General features: G+C 40.5%; 1 protein-coding gene across 3 annotated transcripts in view; it reads right to left on the bottom strand.

Moving 5' to 3' along the window:
- Positions 1 to 14,252, bottom strand: part of LOC129427223 (inter-alpha-trypsin inhibitor heavy chain H3) — a 36,447-nt gene extending 22,195 nt beyond the window's left edge. For all 3 annotated transcript variants that reach the window (XM_073876292.1, XM_073876294.1, XM_073876293.1), the window contains exons 1-14: positions 14,094 to 14,252; positions 13,212 to 13,375; positions 12,896 to 12,992; positions 12,626 to 12,796; positions 12,423 to 12,533; positions 12,324 to 12,336; positions 11,815 to 11,930; positions 11,608 to 11,724; positions 11,126 to 11,294; positions 10,933 to 11,043; positions 8,027 to 8,208; positions 7,757 to 7,936; positions 7,525 to 7,652; positions 5,970 to 6,151 (exon numbers count right to left, since the gene is read on the bottom strand). In XM_073876292.1, coding sequence (XP_073732393.1) covers positions 5,970 to 6,151; positions 7,525 to 7,652; positions 7,757 to 7,936; positions 8,027 to 8,208; positions 10,933 to 11,043; positions 11,126 to 11,294; positions 11,608 to 11,724; positions 11,815 to 11,930; positions 12,324 to 12,336; positions 12,423 to 12,533; positions 12,626 to 12,796; positions 12,896 to 12,992; positions 13,212 to 13,375; positions 14,094 to 14,168 — 1,816 coding nt within the window. In that variant the 5' untranslated portion in view covers positions 14,169 to 14,252. The remainder of the gene's footprint in view (positions 1 to 5,969; positions 6,152 to 7,524; positions 7,653 to 7,756; positions 7,937 to 8,026; positions 8,209 to 10,932; positions 11,044 to 11,125; positions 11,295 to 11,607; positions 11,725 to 11,814; positions 11,931 to 12,323; positions 12,337 to 12,422; positions 12,534 to 12,625; positions 12,797 to 12,895; positions 12,993 to 13,211; positions 13,376 to 14,093) is intronic.
- Positions 14,253 to 17,780: the final 3,528 nt, after the last annotated feature.

Below are 17,780 nucleotides of genomic sequence, written 5' to 3'. Positions count from 1 at the left end.
AAAAGATCTCAGCTTGCCGAAGTTGGTTGGACCAAGACACCTCAGCGGAGGCCCGCAGTGTTTTTTTCTCCACCATTTCTCTCTCTCTATCTCTTAATTTAGGATTTGAGTTTGAGTGAGTGCGTTGCCTCTCCCTGTGTGTTTCACCAGCTTGCACAAAGAGTGATTTCTCTAAAAGAGCAGCACGTTTGAGCTTTGTGTCTTTTTAAAGACAGCCACTCATTTGTGTCACGGTCGGGTTCGTCTTTTTAAAGATGGAATTCCGTCTGTGCTCCGTTTCTGGATGCGGTATGTTCATCGCCCCCCGGGATTGCCACGAGCATTGTCTTTCGTGTCTGGGGCTCCAACACGCTGAGGCAGTGTTTCGTGATAGTTCATGCTCCGTCTGCAAGGGCATGTCAATGGCGGATTTGCCGAGACGGGTGTCGTTCCTCTAAGGGGCAGCTACTAGACTTGCGAAGGATGGCCTCCGTATAACGGTGCTGGGTCGGTCCGCTGGTTCGTCCAGTGGCTCCCAGCGCCCTGATCCGTTGCCAGCGGAGGTCCCGATGGAGACGAGTGGCCCGTGTTCTACGGTGTCCTTGCGCTCTGTCGAGCCTCCACGGGAGACAATGTCCACCGTAACGTCGGAGGAGGGGTTGTCAGCCTCGGACGTCGATGCAGACCCACTCCCTCCTTCGGGTAGGGTTGTGGGACCTTCGTTCGATCCCGAGATGGCAGCCATGCTCGCTCTGCTCGCTCTGTCCCGCCTCGATGATTGGTACTTTGGGTGGTGTCAGGGCTTCTCAGTCCTCGCCCCCTGTGCCCTTCTTCCCTGAGGTGCATGAAGAGCTGACGCGGTCGTGGAAAACTCCGTTTTCCACTCGGAACCGGCCGTTTCAGCCTTCTCCCCTCACCTCTCTCGAGGGTGGAGATGCCAGGGGGTATACAGGTATCCCGTCAGTGGAGCGGTCGGTCGTGATGCAGTTGTGCGGCCGGTGTCGCTTCCTCCTGGCGGGACCAGCCTACTCTCCCCTTACGGGCCTGTAAGCAGTCTTCCACGCTAACCGGTGCTGCTAAAAAAGCCTGTGGGGAGGCAGCTTCAGCCCTGCATGCCATGGCATTGCTGCAGGTTTACCAGGCTAAGGTTCTGAGGGACCTGCACGCAGGAGGTCACGATTCGGCAGAGTCCTCTGAGCTCCGTGCGGCTACTGATCTGGCACTTCGTGCGACCAAGGTCCCCACACGTGCCATCCGTCATGCGGTGTCTACCCTGGTAGTCCAGGAACGCCATCTCTGGCTGTGCCTGGCGGACATGAAGGGCGCTGATAAGACCCAGCTCCTGAATGCTCCGGTTTCCCAGGCCGGCCTGTTCGGCGAGATGGTCGAGGAGTTTGCTCAGCAATTCTCCACGGCCAAGAAGCAGACTGAGGCCATTGCTCAGATCATGCCACGTCGCAAGCGTCCTCTGCCTGCCCCGTCCACGTCGGCGCCTAAGTCTGCCCCTCACCGAGGGCGTCCTGCGGCGGCCGCCACCGTTCCTCCCCGGGGCTCTTCTAAGAAGCGAGGAATCGGTCGTCAGCAGTCCGCCTGCCCGCTCAGCCGCTTCAAAGGGTGGAAAAAGGGAATCGAAGCGGCCCTGAGACGGGCGACCTAGAGATGGAGGGTATCGCTCTTCGGGAGATGGTGAAGGCACCACTCCCCCCACCAGAGGAGGGCCGGTTGGGGAATCCTTTTTTTCATTTTTCTGTTCCGCCGACTTTTCAGTCGGCACCCACACAGTCACAGAAAGAGCGAATTCCACTTTCATCTCTAGGTCTTCAAATGAGTTCCCGGAGGCACGAGCGGGCTCATAACCACTTGTCAGAGGAGCGCGAGCGTGACGCACGGGCTCATAGCCCCTTCGCGCTCTCCGACTTCTCAGAGGTATGTAGGAGACACTTAAGGGCTCATAACCCATCATCTTCCTCCTCCTCCTTCGCCAGAGGGTGCATCGAGTGGCTTGAGGTGTCTTCAGGAGAGCATCCCTGCTCACCCACCCATCAGCGTACTCAGGTGAGTGTTACCACACACAACACTGCTGTCTGTGCGGCCGAAACGCACACACCGGCGATCACCTCCGCTGCGCGCACCACGGGTACACCAATCGTGCCATTAGTCTCCCTTGCACGGTGTCTGGGGGCGTGGGAACAGTTTCCCAGCCCGTCGTGTTGGCTTTTACGCACGATTCGTCTCGGCTATGCGATCCAATTTTCCCAGCGTCCCCCCAAATTCTCCAGCATTCGTTTCACTGCGGTGAGAGCTGCCGATGCACACATCCTCCGTGCGGAGATTGCTGTTCTACTGGCGAAGGACACGATCAAGCCGGTCCCTCCAGCCGAGATGAGGTCGGGGTTTTACTGCCCTTACTTTATTGTACCAAAGAAAAGCGTGAACCGTGCACTATACAGAATGCTGTTCAAGATGCTGACGCCCAAACGCATATTTCCATGCATTCGTCCAAACAATTGGTTCGCATCTTTCGACCTGAAGGCACGAACTTCCACGTATCGATTCTCCCCCGGCACAGGCCATTTCTCCGCTTTGCGTTCGAGGGGCGAGCGTATCAGTACAAAGTCCTCCCATTCGGGCTCTCTCTCTCGCCCCGTGTATTCACCAAAGTAGTGGAGGGGGCTTTAAAACCCCCGAGAGAAAAAGGTGTGCGCATTCTCGCCTATCTTGACGATTGGCTCATAATAGCGCAAACTCGTCAGACGCTTTGCGATCACAGACACTTAACTCTTCGGGTCAACTGGGAAAAGAGCAACCTTGTACAGTCGATTCTGACTTGCCTGAATACGTTCAAGAGCAGGAGCGCGGTCCCGCTGAAACAATTTCAGAAGCTCGTGGGGCATATGGCAGCGGCTGCAGCTGTGACACTGCTCAAGCTGCTATATATGCGACCGCTTCAGCATTGGCTTCACGACAGAGTCTTGAGGAGAGCGTGGCTGCGCGGCATTCACCATGTTATCATTACACCTGCGTGTTGTCGCACTTTCGCCCCGTGGTCGGACCGTGCGTTTCTCCGAGCCAGTGTGCTTCTGAGACAGCTCTCCAGGCATGCAATAGTATGCACAAATGCCTCGGACACTGGGTGGGGGGCCACGTACGACGGGCTTGCGGCTTCGGGGTTCTGGACGGCACCCGAGCTGCATTGGCACATAAACTGCAGAGAAATGTGGGCCGTCCGTTTCAGCAACGAGTTACGGGGCAAAGACGTATTAGTTCGCACAGACAATACTGCGACCATTGCGTACATCAATTGCCAAGGCGGATTACGCTCGCGTCACCTGTCGCATCTCGCTCGTCACCTCCTCACCTGGAGTCAGAAGAACTTGAGGTCTCTTCGTGCCATTTTCATTCCTAACACGCTCAATACAGAGGCAGATGCGCTCTCTCGGGCTGCGCGCCCCGGCGAATGGCGCCTCCACCCCATAGCGGTTCAGCAGATTTGGAGACGTTTCGGCAAAGCGCAGATAGATCTGTTTGCTTCCCCAGAGACGGCCCATTTTCGCCTGTTCTATTCACTAGCCGACGACTCGCTCGGGGTGGATGCATTGGCACACAGCTGACTAACGTTAACTGACTGTCTGTCTATCTGTCTATCTGTCTGTCTATCTGTCTGTCTGTTCTCAACCAAACAGTCATTTAAGACCTTCTAAAGGTAACGTTACCACATTTATTCATTCATTATGTTTTGTGTACACCACAGTTCTTTAAGTGGAAAATTAATTCATATTTGTGTGTTTTCTCACAGTTTAGCACAAACGTTTCCCGCGCAAGTTTGATTCTCTCTCAGTAAGGACTAACTGACTGGCTGTCTGTTCTCAATTAAAAGGCCATTCACTCATTAAACCTTTTATAGGTAATGTTGCCACATTTATTATGTTGTGAGTATACTACAGTTCTGTAAGTGGAAAAGTAATTCATTTTGGATCTTTACCGTTGAGAAAACTGGCCGACTATTCTCGACCAACCATCATTCACACGCAAAAACTTTAAAGGTACTACAGTTGTTTATTATGTTGTTAGTACCACAGTTCAGTTAGTGGAACATTTATTCATATTTTTGTGTTTTCTCACAGGTAAGTACGAACGCGTCTTTACCATTGAGGAGGCTGACTGACTTTCATCTACCAACCGTCATTAACACAACAAAAACTAAAGAAATGTTACTAAAAGTGGACCTATTTATTTACTCATCATGCTGTAATTACACCACAGTTTTGTCAGTGAAAAAATAATATTAGTTTTCTCACTTCTTGGCGTAGACAAATGTGACCCTGTGTAATTTGGAAATTTCATGGGAAAAGTCTTAATTTTTTTAAATGTCGTTTGAATTAGGGGACAGAACACTGATGTTGTTTTAAAGTATTCTTGTTTGGACAGTCTATTAAAGTCATAAAGGAATACTTGATATATTTCATAAGGAATGTGTAAATCTAATATTAATTTTAATGTGAATTGGGACTGAACAGCATACTTTTGTTTTATGAAGCAATGTTTGTAAAATATATGATTGTTCAATAAACTGTAATAATTTTACGCTTTTCTGTCATTATTTTTTATACTAATGTTTTTCTGATCGTATGTAACGTAATTCATTTGAGTTAAATCAACTTAAATCATTTAAGGCAATCGGTTTCCTCAAACCATTTGAGTAGCTATAAGTTGTATGAACTAAATTAAATTTATGAAGTGAACTAAAACCATTTGAGTCGTATAAACTTAAAGGGATAGTTCGGCCAAAAACGATATTAAACCCATGATTTACTCACCCCCAAGCTGTCCGAGTTGCATATGTCCATCGTTTTTCAGACAAACACATTTTCGGATATTTTAGAAAATATTTTAGATCTTTCTGTTGATTAAATGTAATGTTACGGGGTCCAGAAACAGTCCACGACCTTCAAGTCCAAAAAAGTGCGTCCATCCCTCACAAACCAAATCCAAACGGCTCCAGGATGACAAACAAAGGTCCCCCGTGGGCAATCCGCGCGGTGCCGCCGCAGAAACATCCATATTTAAAATGCCACCAACGTTATAAACCACCTTCCGGTAGCGCCGCCATCCTAGAGTCATCCGCATTCAGGATGAGAGCTTACGCAGCGTACAGAGTTTCTCTGCTGCTGCTCTGTGCCCCCGCCCTCCGAATTTGTCATACGTCACTAAGAAAAGTGCGTACACTACGCTAATACTCTCTCCTGAGTCTAAGATGGCGGCGCTACCGGAAGGTAGTTTATAACGTTAATAACATTTTAAATATGGATATTTCTACAACAACACCGCACGGATTACCCTCAGAAGACCTTTGTTTATCATCCTGGAGCCGTTTGGATTTAATTTGTGAAGGATGGACGCACTTTTTTTGGACTAAAAGGTCGTGGACTATTGCTGGACCCCGTAACATTACATTTAATCAACCGAAAGAACTGAAATATCTTCCAAAACATCCGAAAATGTGTCCGTCTGAAAAACGATGGACACACGCAACTCGGACAGCCCGGGGGCGAGCAAATCATGGGTTCAACATCGTTTTTGGCCGAACTATCCCTTTAAACAAACTTAATATATTTGAGTAAAGGTAACTCAAACATTTTTAGTCATATGCAGTTATAATTTACAGTTTACAGTACTCATGTGAATGAGTTTTAAAACTTAAATGGTTTAAGGCAATTGGTTTCCTCAAACGGTTTAGGTTGAGGTAACTTTATGGGATTCACAGTGTGTAGTTAAGGTTTAACTTAATAGTCTTCGTAGCGCGCTAAGAGACAACGTTATCGGGAAACCCAGCCCAGATCTATATATCTTATGTCACCACACAAGAGCAACTGATTTTAAACTCGCTATGTTGTTGTTACTTTGTATTTTGTTGTGCAAAATTATGTTACTACTGTAATGTACTTTTTTGGAAAGAATAAACATTTGAGATATACATTTGAGATTCTTACAACTAGAAACTGGAGGTCTGTGTGATTCCTTTCCCTCTTTGGGTTTGTCTGCAACCTCCACGTCACCTTCCTGTGGCTTGGTAACAACCATAGATGTGAGAGGTGTAACAAACTGATATTTGAGTGAAAGTTTGAGAGCTTCGTTCTTTACAGCCTCTTTTTCTGGACCTTCAAGAAGAACACTGAGACAAAAACAAAGAGAGAAATTAGACAGACAGTCTAGGCTTACAACAGTTACGCTTTGCCTAACAAAGCACAAACTAACACAGGGTAAATTGTAATGCAGCTACTTTACATATTTATACAGGGCTGAGGAATATGTGCTTTTGGTCTTTTTCTCTTGCTGTCAGAAGATGATATTCTGTGAATTTGTGAAACGTTTTGATGTTTTAGTTAAGATATTGAACAGGGAGGCATGGAAGTAAATTTATTCATGTAATGTTTTTTATTTCTTTCGATTTCTGAGTTAAGATTTCTTGGTGTGTAAGTCACCAAAAAAAAACTTTTTTTTATTATTTTAATCACTGTCTTGTTAGCTAAAACATGACACCTTTTTGACACATGTCAACAACTAATAGTAACTGATAGCTGGGATTAAAAACATTTTTACACAGCGGGGTTACACTGTAAAAAATAATTTGCTGCCTTAAAAAATTTTGTTGAATCAATTTGGATTTACACGTCATTTCAACTTACTATTATTTATCTTGACTAGAGATGGGTTGTTATAACTACAGGTGAGTTATAAAATGAGAACTTATAAAATTAAGTTGACTTTTCTCAACTATATTTTATAAGTTGTGACAACTCATCTCTGTTGACATGAATTGAGAATCTGAGTTGAGATAACAAAAAATTTCAAGGCAGCAAAGTATTTGTTACAGTGTAGTTACAGTAACATAGCATTACAATTAAGCTTCAGGTATACAATGATCATAAAATGAAAACAATGTAAATACTATTAATGAAAAAAATAACTGTTATACAATATCAGTGGAAATAACTCAAAAGTGTGATTTTTTTGTCTTATTTGTAAAGCCCTTTCAAAAAATCTATTTATATGCATTTATGGAAAATTAAAGGATGGTTAGATGAATGATCATGGATGTATGAATGTGTGGATATCTGTCAATTATAGGCAGATATATAAACAATATATTTAGTATAGACAGAATTTTATTACATTTTTTTTTTGTTTAAACAAAATTTTCTAGTAATAGTAAACAACAAATCCTCTGTTTGTTACAATGAACCCCACCTATGGGGTAAGTTGTCACGTTTGCACTCCTGTCACTTTCAGTGTAATTGTATGATGACGGTAGGTCCCACAAACAAACTTTAAGGGTTTATTTGTAACAGAAATGTGTGTGTTGATTGTGTAAAAAAATATTAATCTAACTTAAATATTTGAATGATAGAGCCAAAGCCAAAAAGCTTTAGTTTTTACCCCTCTCTATTTGTTGGTTCAAGCTACTGTATTAGATTGGGTTGCATTATAAGACAGAATATTGTCACAGTGTCCAGCTAAAAAAACTTCTGTAAATTATAAACTTACTGTTTGTCCAGAAGTTGTTTCACTGTAAGGTAGGCCCACAGTCTTTCCACAAAATCTTCATGTTCAGATGGGACATCAATTACATCTTTTGTTGTTACAGTGTTTTGGTACGTCACCTTACTGCCTTTCTGCACCGCAATAGTTAACATTGTCGTTATGAATACTTTTATAGGGGAAACTTTATGAACTGCTTTAATCCAATATCGATATAAAACACGGGCCGGGATCTTACTGATATTGCGATGACTTCAGTGCTGATGCTCTCCACATTGTTGTCTGTAATTTGTCCGGATACCACAATTTCAGAGCCGTTGAAGTACAGGGCAAAATTGGTCTGGGTAAGATTTGAGACTCCTATGTAGTTAAGTTGAATATCAGTTAGGAGCGGGATGGCAACTTCATCATAAAAGCCCTACCAAACAAATAAAGAGTTAAACATGCTTCAATACACGGCATAATTCAGCATTGTTGGTGAGTTTACAAATGATTCACTGTTTTGCACCTGCAGCTGTAGATCAGCATCAGAATCCTCATATATTCTGCGAGCAACTCCATTATTTTCCAGTGACATTTTTGTTAGGAAATCAAAATTCACATCATATCCGAAACCAAGACAATAGAGGGGAAACTTTGACTCAATGGCCTTTCTCACATTAGACATAATCCTTTCTGTGTTGGTTTCACCTGTAAGAGAAGGAAATTCCCGTTATAATATATATGTTTTAATAATGTGAATTTGTGACTCTTTACATTAAGTCCGTCCATCTAAATGGGAAAATGTGCTGCATTAAATTCTCCAACCCAGTATCACGAAATTACATACAGTACCTATAGTCATGTAAATTTGTGAGTCTTCCGTGACACTGACACATTTTTCTGCCTTTTCGCGTGAACATGTCACACATTTCTGTTTACTTTTGTAACTCAACTGTTTTGTCCTACTTTCTTACCGTTGATGCTTCGGTTTAGGGTTAGATTTAAAATGACATCCTTACCCAAACCCAACTTTAACCCTAATGCAAGGCGACAATGGTTTAAAAATCATAAAATATAAAAAATAAATCATGAAAAAGGGTATAAATCAATACTTAAAGTGACATCCTAACGCAAGCACCAAATCGAACCCTAAACCAAAGCGTCGTTTGAAAATAGAACAAAACAGTTGAGTAACAAATATTTGACAATGACACATAAACAGAAATGCGTTACAGGTTCACGCAAAAAGGTGGAAAAACATGTCAGTGTCACGGAAAAGACAAATTTACGTGACTATAGGTACATAATTTCGTGATGATTACCGGATAACACGGACCACTGTGTGGATACTCATAACTGTCTGATAGTGTTAAGAGGATGGAAATGAACTTTTTCCCCACCATTGACAAGTTATCTCGTCAATTAAGAGAAAACCTTTCCACTAGATGGCGCTCTTACCCAATTTATAAAAAATGAAGCAAAACCGAATTTAATTAATTTTAAACTCCAAATATGTTTTGATAATCATTCTGAATATAATCTCTAAAAAAATTCAATTATTTCAGCTTTTTGCTCAAAATTTTGTAGAAGAAACCTACCCATGTTTAAGAGGTTATAAAAAGAGAACAAATGAAGACAGGATGAAACGTTTTTTCCCGTTTTGTTTGTTTGTTTGTTTAAAAGCAGAGGGTCTGTTCTTTCATTTGATATATTTGTATGTTTATATACAGTTGTGTTCAAAATTATTCAACCCCCAATGCTGTTAAGGGTTTTAGGGAATTTAGTGTACATTTGTAATTGTATTCAGAATGAAATCCTACAATGACTTCTTAAAGACCCATATGCAACTAAAATGACATCAATTGGTTTTGTAATATAGTAGTAAATGTTTCTTTTGTGAATTCTTCATTGACACAATTATTCAACCCCTTAAAGAACTACCACTCTGAAGAACAGAGGTTCATTGAAGTGTTTTCAATCAGGTATTGAAAACACCTATGGATGTCAGGGAACAGCAATAAAGCCTAATAAGCACCAATTAGGCAGCTTTAAAATGACTGTGATACTCAACTCCTTCTAAACATTTACTGGTGGTTACAAACATGGTGAAGTCAAAAGAATGGTCCAGGAAGACAAGAGAAGAGGTGATTAATCTTCACAGGAAGGGCAATGGCTATAAGAAGATTGCAAAGATGTTAAACATACCAAGAGACACCATAGGAAGCATCATTCGCAAGTTCAAGGCAAAGGGCACTGTTGAAACGCTTCCTGGTCGTGGCAGAAAAAAGATGCTAACTGCGACTGCTGTGCGCTATCTGAAGCGTAGAGTGGAAAAAAGTCCCCGTGTGACTGCTGAGGAACTGAGAAAAGATTTGTCAGATGTGGGTACTGAAGTTTCTGCTCAGACAATATGGCGCACCCTGCGTACTGAAGGCCTCCATGCCAGAACTCCCAGGCGCACCCCCTTGCTGTCTCCAAAGAATAAGAAGAGTCGACTGCAGTATGCCAAAAGTCATGTGGACAAACCACAGAAGTTTTGGGATAGTGTTCTGTGGAAAATTAGAACTGTTTGGGCCCATGGATCAACGCTATGTTTGGAGGAGGAAAAACAAGGCCTATGAAGAAAAGAACACCTTGCCTACTGTGAAGCATGGTGGGGGGTCAATCATGCTTTGGGGCTGTTTTGCTTCTGCAGGTACAGGGAAACTTCAGCGTGTGCAAGGTACCATGAATTCTCTTCAGTACCAGGAGATATTGGATGACAATGTGTTGCAGTCCGTCACAAACCTGAGGCTTGGGAGACGTTGGACCTTTCAACAGGACAATGATCCCAAGCATACCTCCAAATCCACTAGAGCATGGTTGCAAAAAAAAGGCTGGAACATTTTGAAGTGGCCATCGCAGTCACCAGACTTAAATCCGATTGAGAACCTCTGGTGGGACTTAAAGAAAGCAGTTGCAGTGCGCAAGCCTAAGAATGTGACTGAACTGGAGGCTTTTGCCCATGATGAATGGGCGAATATACCCGTAGATCGCTGCAAGACACTTGTGTCAAGCTATGCTTCACGTTTAAAAGCTGTTTTAACTGTAAAAGGATGTTGTACTAAGTACTAAGATTGAATGTCACTTGGGGGTTGAATAAAACTGAAAATGATGTGAGCACAGAAAAGACATTTGTGGTTATTTCATTATAAATGTTATGTTATATTTGTCTGACCTACACATGCCTCTTTGATGTAATTGTAAGCAGGATGACTGAATGATCAAAATCAATGTCAAACCGGCCAAAACAATCAATTTCAGTTGGGGTTGAATAATTTTGAACACAACTGTATTTATAGAAGAAAGCTGGCAGGGAATGAGTTAACTCTTTAGCTTGTGATCAGTGGCTGAATGTTTGCAGTGATCATGTTTATCAGTGTAATTTTTTGCCTGATGTTGGATCTCCATCGGTCAGAAGAATAAGGATTGAAGCAGATCCAGCTTGTGGCTGCCGTTTGAACATATTTACTCCTTCTAACACCGCAGCATTTATGTCCGTGGCTACAAGAAGATAAAAATATTTGTGTCATTGTTCATTACATAACAATCTTCCAATATTGCCATCTCACATTAAGGAACTGACCTCCTCTAGCTGTAATCTCCTGCACAAATGATTTCGCGTCATCCAGGTTTGCCTTGGTAGCTTTAAGGAGTTCACGCTTCCACAAATCAACTCGACTGTCAAACGTGATCAATCCAAAGTGATCGTCCTCAGAAAGATCACTCAAAATCTTTAGCAGTGCCAAACGTGTCTAAAAAAATTCACAGAATTGGAAAATTACTGAAATTGTCTTTAACGCAGTAAATTCCAGTCCTTTTTTAGGAGTCTGACTATGAAATCATTAGTAATTAAGTTGTAATAAATGTATATTATGTACTGTATACGTATTAAATATTTATTCCAACATTTTTGCATATATGATTATAGGCATCGATTATTAAAACAGTACAAAAAAAGGATTTGTGACAACGTTTGCAAAGATATTTAACTTGTTATAATCATCATGCTCTCTAGCAACTAATCTAAAGCTTTCATAGGTGGTCAGTAATTCACATTTTATATACCTGCTCAATTTTTTTGCCATGCATGGAGCCACTTCTGTCAATGATAAAAACCACATTTTTGGCAATACGTGGAAGATCTGAGGGTGCAAAGTTGTGGACGAAATACCCATTTGATACCTGAGAGAAATTAAATGGGATTCAGGATTACGCTCAAAATAAGTTAGTATGTAATTTACACACAATTTATTTTCCACCCATGAAACTCACTTTCATTTCACCATTAGGATTTTGTCTCTCAACATCATATGTAATGAGCAGGTCTCCTTTCAGCCCATTTTCATCACAGTCTTTGCATTTGGTCTGCTGCTCTCGAGTGGGGTAAACAACCCAGTCTCACCCCATGGCGTCAATAATTGACGACACTTGACCATGCGTCAATGTGTTGGCGCGGAGGGTATACCTTTCGCGTCATTTTTTGACGAGCTGGGGACTTCAATACTATTAAGTCCGTTGCATTCTCTTTCCTATTTTCTTACCATTTTCTACCATTTTCGCGTCGGTTTAGGGTTAGATTTACATAATGACATCCCTACCCAAACCTTTCCCTAACCCCAATGCCAGGCGACAACTGTTTAATTTCGCGTACCTAATAGTATTGAAGTCCCCAGTTCGTCAAAAAATGACGCGAAAGGTATACCCTCCGCGTCAACATATTGACGCATGGTCAAGTGTCGTCAAATATTGACGCCATGGGTGTGAGACCGTGTTAGGGTAAAAGGTCACCCATGCCTGAAATATTCGGATTGATCACTTGTTCACATTGTGAAGTCTACATGAATTACAAAATAACTGTATTTTTATAATCTATTGCTTACATCACTCTCAGCTCTGGTAGTTTTGATGGCATTGGCCAGATCATTGGTGCTCAGACCTCCTGTCACCTCCAAGAAGGAAATTCCTGGTTTCTCATGGATGTGTACGTCAATCTAATATAAAGACAGACATATGCTTAAACGCATATAAAATAAAGAGTTGTATTTAATACACCACATATAATGTATTGATATTTTTTTCACACCTTAAAATCTGCCACAGTCTGCATTGGTTGTGCATTGATGAGCAGCTCATATTTGCCAAGGCGACGCGTTAGCAGTTCCTCATAAGTCAACTCAAAGGTGACTTTACTGAGAGCGGCCACATTCACTGATGTTTTAAATTCTTCTAAAGTCCTTCCAACAGACTTGATGAGGAAAATTACACCCATCATATTACTGCTCATCCTATAAATACATACTTTATAGATGTGTGAATGATATGTGTTTGTTTCAAATGATCAATACTTGATGAGTCCAGCACTTTGTCCTTGTGAAACTGCTTGACTGTACTGCTGCTGAGCGTCTGCTTTCTCTTTCACAACTCCATCATAGCTCTTTCCATCTATGGTCCTGCAGGGAAATTTGCCATTATTTGTAAAAAATAAATAAATTATAATTTAACTGTTATACATTAGGGGACAAGTAATTTGTTCACACTTTATATGTCATGACAACATTATTTGAATTTTGTTCTTATTTGGTTAAATGCTCAGCCTAAATTAAACTTCGACCCACATGCTAGCAATGACTTTCTCTCTTATCTGTATATTGTGTAATATATTTACCCACATTCTGAATTTACTGATGAAGGCATTCTTGGGTATCTTCACTTCAAAGAAGATCTCCTGAGATTCATTAAGTCTGTTTGCCACACGGCTTGTGATGACTGTGGTGGCGTAGCGACTGGTCACAGTAGAGTTAATGTAGAAACTGTAAATATTCACATCTTGTGTCTGTGTTGAGAAATCAAAAGTATCATTAAAGTGTAGTCATGTAGAAATGGGTGATATTTACGCCTTCTTTTTACATGCACAAATATTTACTTTTCGGGTTTCTTTTCCAGTAAATATCTGGTCAGAGGACAAATACAGGTTAATGGTTAAATCTCAGTGTGGTGACACAAAGTTCAGTTTTACTTTTTGGTAAACAATGAATTTCTCTGGCTTACTATAGAAACTTGGGACCGCTATATGATAAATATGCTCATTATTTGTAAGTCACTTTTTATAAGCGTTAGGGTTAGAAAAGAAAATTTATGACTTAAAACATACCAAAACTTAAAATCTGAATTGAACAAAACATATTAAATGATTTAATTAAGTGCTGTTGGTTAGTGTCTTTATTTTACTAATATTTTATTACACAGAATTTATGATAAATTAATTTATTTTATAAAATGTCATTAAACCCCCCTTACAGCCCCCAGTTTAAGAACCACTGTGTTAAATAAATATACAGTGAGAGCAACCAAACAGATTAAAGTAATGCTCATCTTTTTAGTGAAAAAAGAGTTAAAAAATACACAATGAATAGATATTTAACAATTCTTCTATTTTAAAATAATGTTATGATCTAAAGAACATTTATTTAATTCATATTTCTGTTTGTTTTAGACTACTATTTTATAATTTTTGACACACATTATTATAATTTATATGTAGTGACCCTCACCTTTTTAACAGGAGCTGAAGAGGCAGAGATGAGAAAGAAGCCCAACAGAATCAATCTGAGTGCTGGACGAGTCATTGTGACACTGACGAAAAACTCACAATGTCTCAAAACATAATGCGTAGCTACAGGACAGAGGGGGCAGGCGAATGTTAAGACCCCATGGTACGCTGATTCTCCTTTGATTGGTTATTATCAAAAGGATGCAGAAACCTCACACTTCATCTAGTATTTGTAATGTTGTTTCATTCAGAGGTCATCATCTCTACCCTTACGAAAATATATTTCAAATTAATTTTATTAATATTAGGGCTGGGCATAGATTAATTTAGATTAATCTCATACAAATTAAAAGTAATTTTTTGCATAATATATTAATAATATATTAATAATAATAATAATATTAATATATTAATAATAATTGTGCTGTGTGTAAATATTTAAATAATTGTATATTTAACCACACACATATGTGACCAGTCACAGAAAGTAGGGACACAAGTCGGATCTGGGGCATTTTGAGTTATTCACAGATTCTGAAAGTGCAGTTTCTAAGCTTTCCAACGACGTGTAACACATGGAAATCTGATAAGATTTGGAGAAGTTGTGGCCATTTAAATATAACATATTCAAGAAAGAGAATACCGAGAAATTTGAGAAAGAAAAGTTAACACTTTTCCCTTTTCCCTGCCTGGAGAGACAATAGGGCTCATTTACATCTCATTTAGATGAGCCATACCCCCTGTAAAGCCGTTTTGAGTTACAGATGTTCTAGCATTATGTAGTATTTTGTGACAGAAGTCCGGATAACAACATGCAAAAATAAACAGGGCTGCGTTCCCGAAACCTTCTTAGCTCTACGTCGTTCTTAAGTTGTACCTTAAGCTGTACCTTATCGTTAATACGTGTTTCCCGAAACGTTCTTAGTTACGTATCACTTCTGTAAGTCGTTCGTTCGGAAGGTTGGTCTGGAGCACTCTTAGCTATAACTTATCACACTTGACTCCGCTAGGGGCCATCACTGTGATAAAAGCTTATGTAGATAAAAAAAAAAAGTTGAAGTACACTCCGTGTTAAATTAGGCATTTATTTTATTTAAAGAATAAAATATTCACATAATTAGACATTATTACACTGATGGTTGTTAGATTTTTAATCTTCAAAGGAACATCAGCTTCGAACTATTATTACAGGCCTAAGAAACGATTAAAAAAGAGTTTGGGTGGAGGAGTTGGTGAAACTATGGCAGGCAGCTACACAGCGAATCTTACTAGTTCATTTGTGCATTTCAAATCCGTTAAATCTTTAGTTTACCGGCTATTTTAGCTGCAATAAAACAAATCAAGTAAAATCACAGACCATGGGAGCACATTCATCATGAAATCATAATTGTTGATTTTCCTAGCTCAAACTGATTTTACCAAGTGGCTGATGTCCTCAGGGCAACATATTGTGTTGACCCAAGGACAACATTTTTCTAAATAAAACCTAAACCTACCCCAAACCCCAACCCTAACCATAACCAAAATAATAACTAAAATCAGAGGGACATGATAAGTGAAAAACAATGGTCTAGAAACAGCTAATCCTTGTTGTAAGCTTAAACTTAAAACAAACTGTAAACTTATTCCTGAAATCTGATTGGTTGATTGAAATGTTGTCCCAGGGTCAACATAATGTTGCCCTGAGGACATCAACCACTTGGCAAAACCAGGAGAGCCGATTTTCCTAAATATTATTATTGATGTTAAGTCGACTTTGCATCGAAGTTTTTTATTGTTTTCTAACTTTGAGGCAGCTGCATGCCATATTCTTTATAAACACTCAAAAGAAAATGCTCCACTTGATTATTGCTTGTATAAGGTCAACAAACAGACAGGCTGGCCCCTAGCGGGTCCAGAAATGCGTCCATTAAGCATTATCCGCATTGTAAACGCGCTGCTTGCGCAGTGTCCAAGCACATAAACGCGTGAACTAATGAACAACAACTTGTTTTTATATATTTTTAGTGTAATGCCAAGCCAGGTGACTTGCACGACCCACCTTATTCCCCTGTGCAACGCATTTATTGGGAACCCCTAATATAAATTATCCTTTAAAGTGAAGGAATAATGGATGCATTGGAGCAGTTTATGCATTATACTTTTGGACATGAAGTTGTGAGTTTTGCATGGGTTTGATATAAAATAAAATATACAAGGTTTATATTTAGTTGTTTGCAATTTAAAATATTTTTACCAGATATTCCTAATAAATGTAACTTGAACTATTTCTGAAATGTTTCTTTAATAAATAACACCGCTCTCTCATAACGCAGCGAAACCTATTACATAAAGTGAACAATTGATTGTCGAGCAATCGATATCAACCTATTCAGCACCATCGCCATGGACAGCACCTGGTAACGTCATACGTAAGAAAATATACCTTAAGAAACCCGCTAAGGTACAGTTCGGGAAACACGCCTAGAAAAGGTAAACCTGTAGTTAAGGTTTAACTTAAGAGTCTTCGTAGCGTGCCAAGAGAGAACGTTATCGGGAAACGCAGCCCAGAACTTTTTACCTTTGTGGGGATCACAAGTCGAATCCAGTCTGTTTCAGATGTGTGAATCACTCAATGACCATATTTGTCCACAAATGCATATAATCTGTGAAATATAGATATATAGTATATTGCTTACATCAGATTTCGCATGACGGTCTGGTAATAGAATAGAATATACAATCTGAGGACTATTTACATTGTAACATGTAAGGGTATATGAGATAACACTCCGGTAATTTACCTTCCGTTAAACACATGAACCCGCCTTCAAAGTTTGTATTTAAAATAGGGCGGTAGTATAATAGGTAATCCAAACAGCACCATCGAAAATGTGATGTCCTTTAGAGACATTACCAATCGCTCGCTCGTTCCTCCATCAGCCAATGACTTCGTGGAAAATATTGATAGACAAAACATGTAGCCAATTATATAAATAATTCAACAATCTCTGGGTAACTTGTATGTGTTTGACTTCATGCTGCGCTGCAAGAACTGACAGACAGATGACGTCAAAGTACCGTGAGAGCAAGTCAAAATTAAACTACTCCGTAAGATTTCTTGAAGAGCTCTCGCGGTACTTTGACGTCTTCTGTCTGCAGCGCCGCATAAAGTTGAGCAAGCCAGTGACGCGGCTGACTCGGTTATTTGTTCCGGCCAACTTCTTTTTTTTCTTTTTTTTGTGCGTCCGAGTTCATTTACAATCTGGGGGGACGCACACTGTAAGTTTGAAAAAAAACTTAGCAAACATGTCTGAAGGACAGGTCAGCCGCATCACTACAGTCACGTGACTTCACGCGGTTCACAACAGAACGGAAAGAGAAGACAGATTAAAGTCGTAATTCTTGCTATTTTCGACCAAAATGTATTTTTGATGCTTCAACACATTCTAACTGACTCACTGGTGTCACATGGACTACTTTGATGATTTTTATTAACTTTCTGGACATGGAAACCGTACATAGATTTTCAGTGGTTGGGACAAAAGCTCTCGGACTAAATCTAATGTTAAAACATCTTAAACTGTGTTCCGAAGATGAACGGAGGTCTTCCGAGTTTAGAACAACATAAGGGTAAGTCCTTAATGAAATACTTTTCATTTTTGGGCGAACTATCCTTGTTTAGTAGTCACGCTGTTCCCTTTGGGGG

The sequence above is a fragment of the Misgurnus anguillicaudatus genome, chromosome 14, assembly GCF_027580225.2.
Source record: "Misgurnus anguillicaudatus chromosome 14, ASM2758022v2, whole genome shotgun sequence".
Lineage (NCBI taxonomy): Eukaryota > Metazoa > Chordata > Actinopteri > Cypriniformes > Cobitidae > Misgurnus > Misgurnus anguillicaudatus.
The sequence above is the reverse complement of the archived record's forward strand: the minus strand, read 5'-3'. Positions and strand labels throughout refer to the sequence as shown.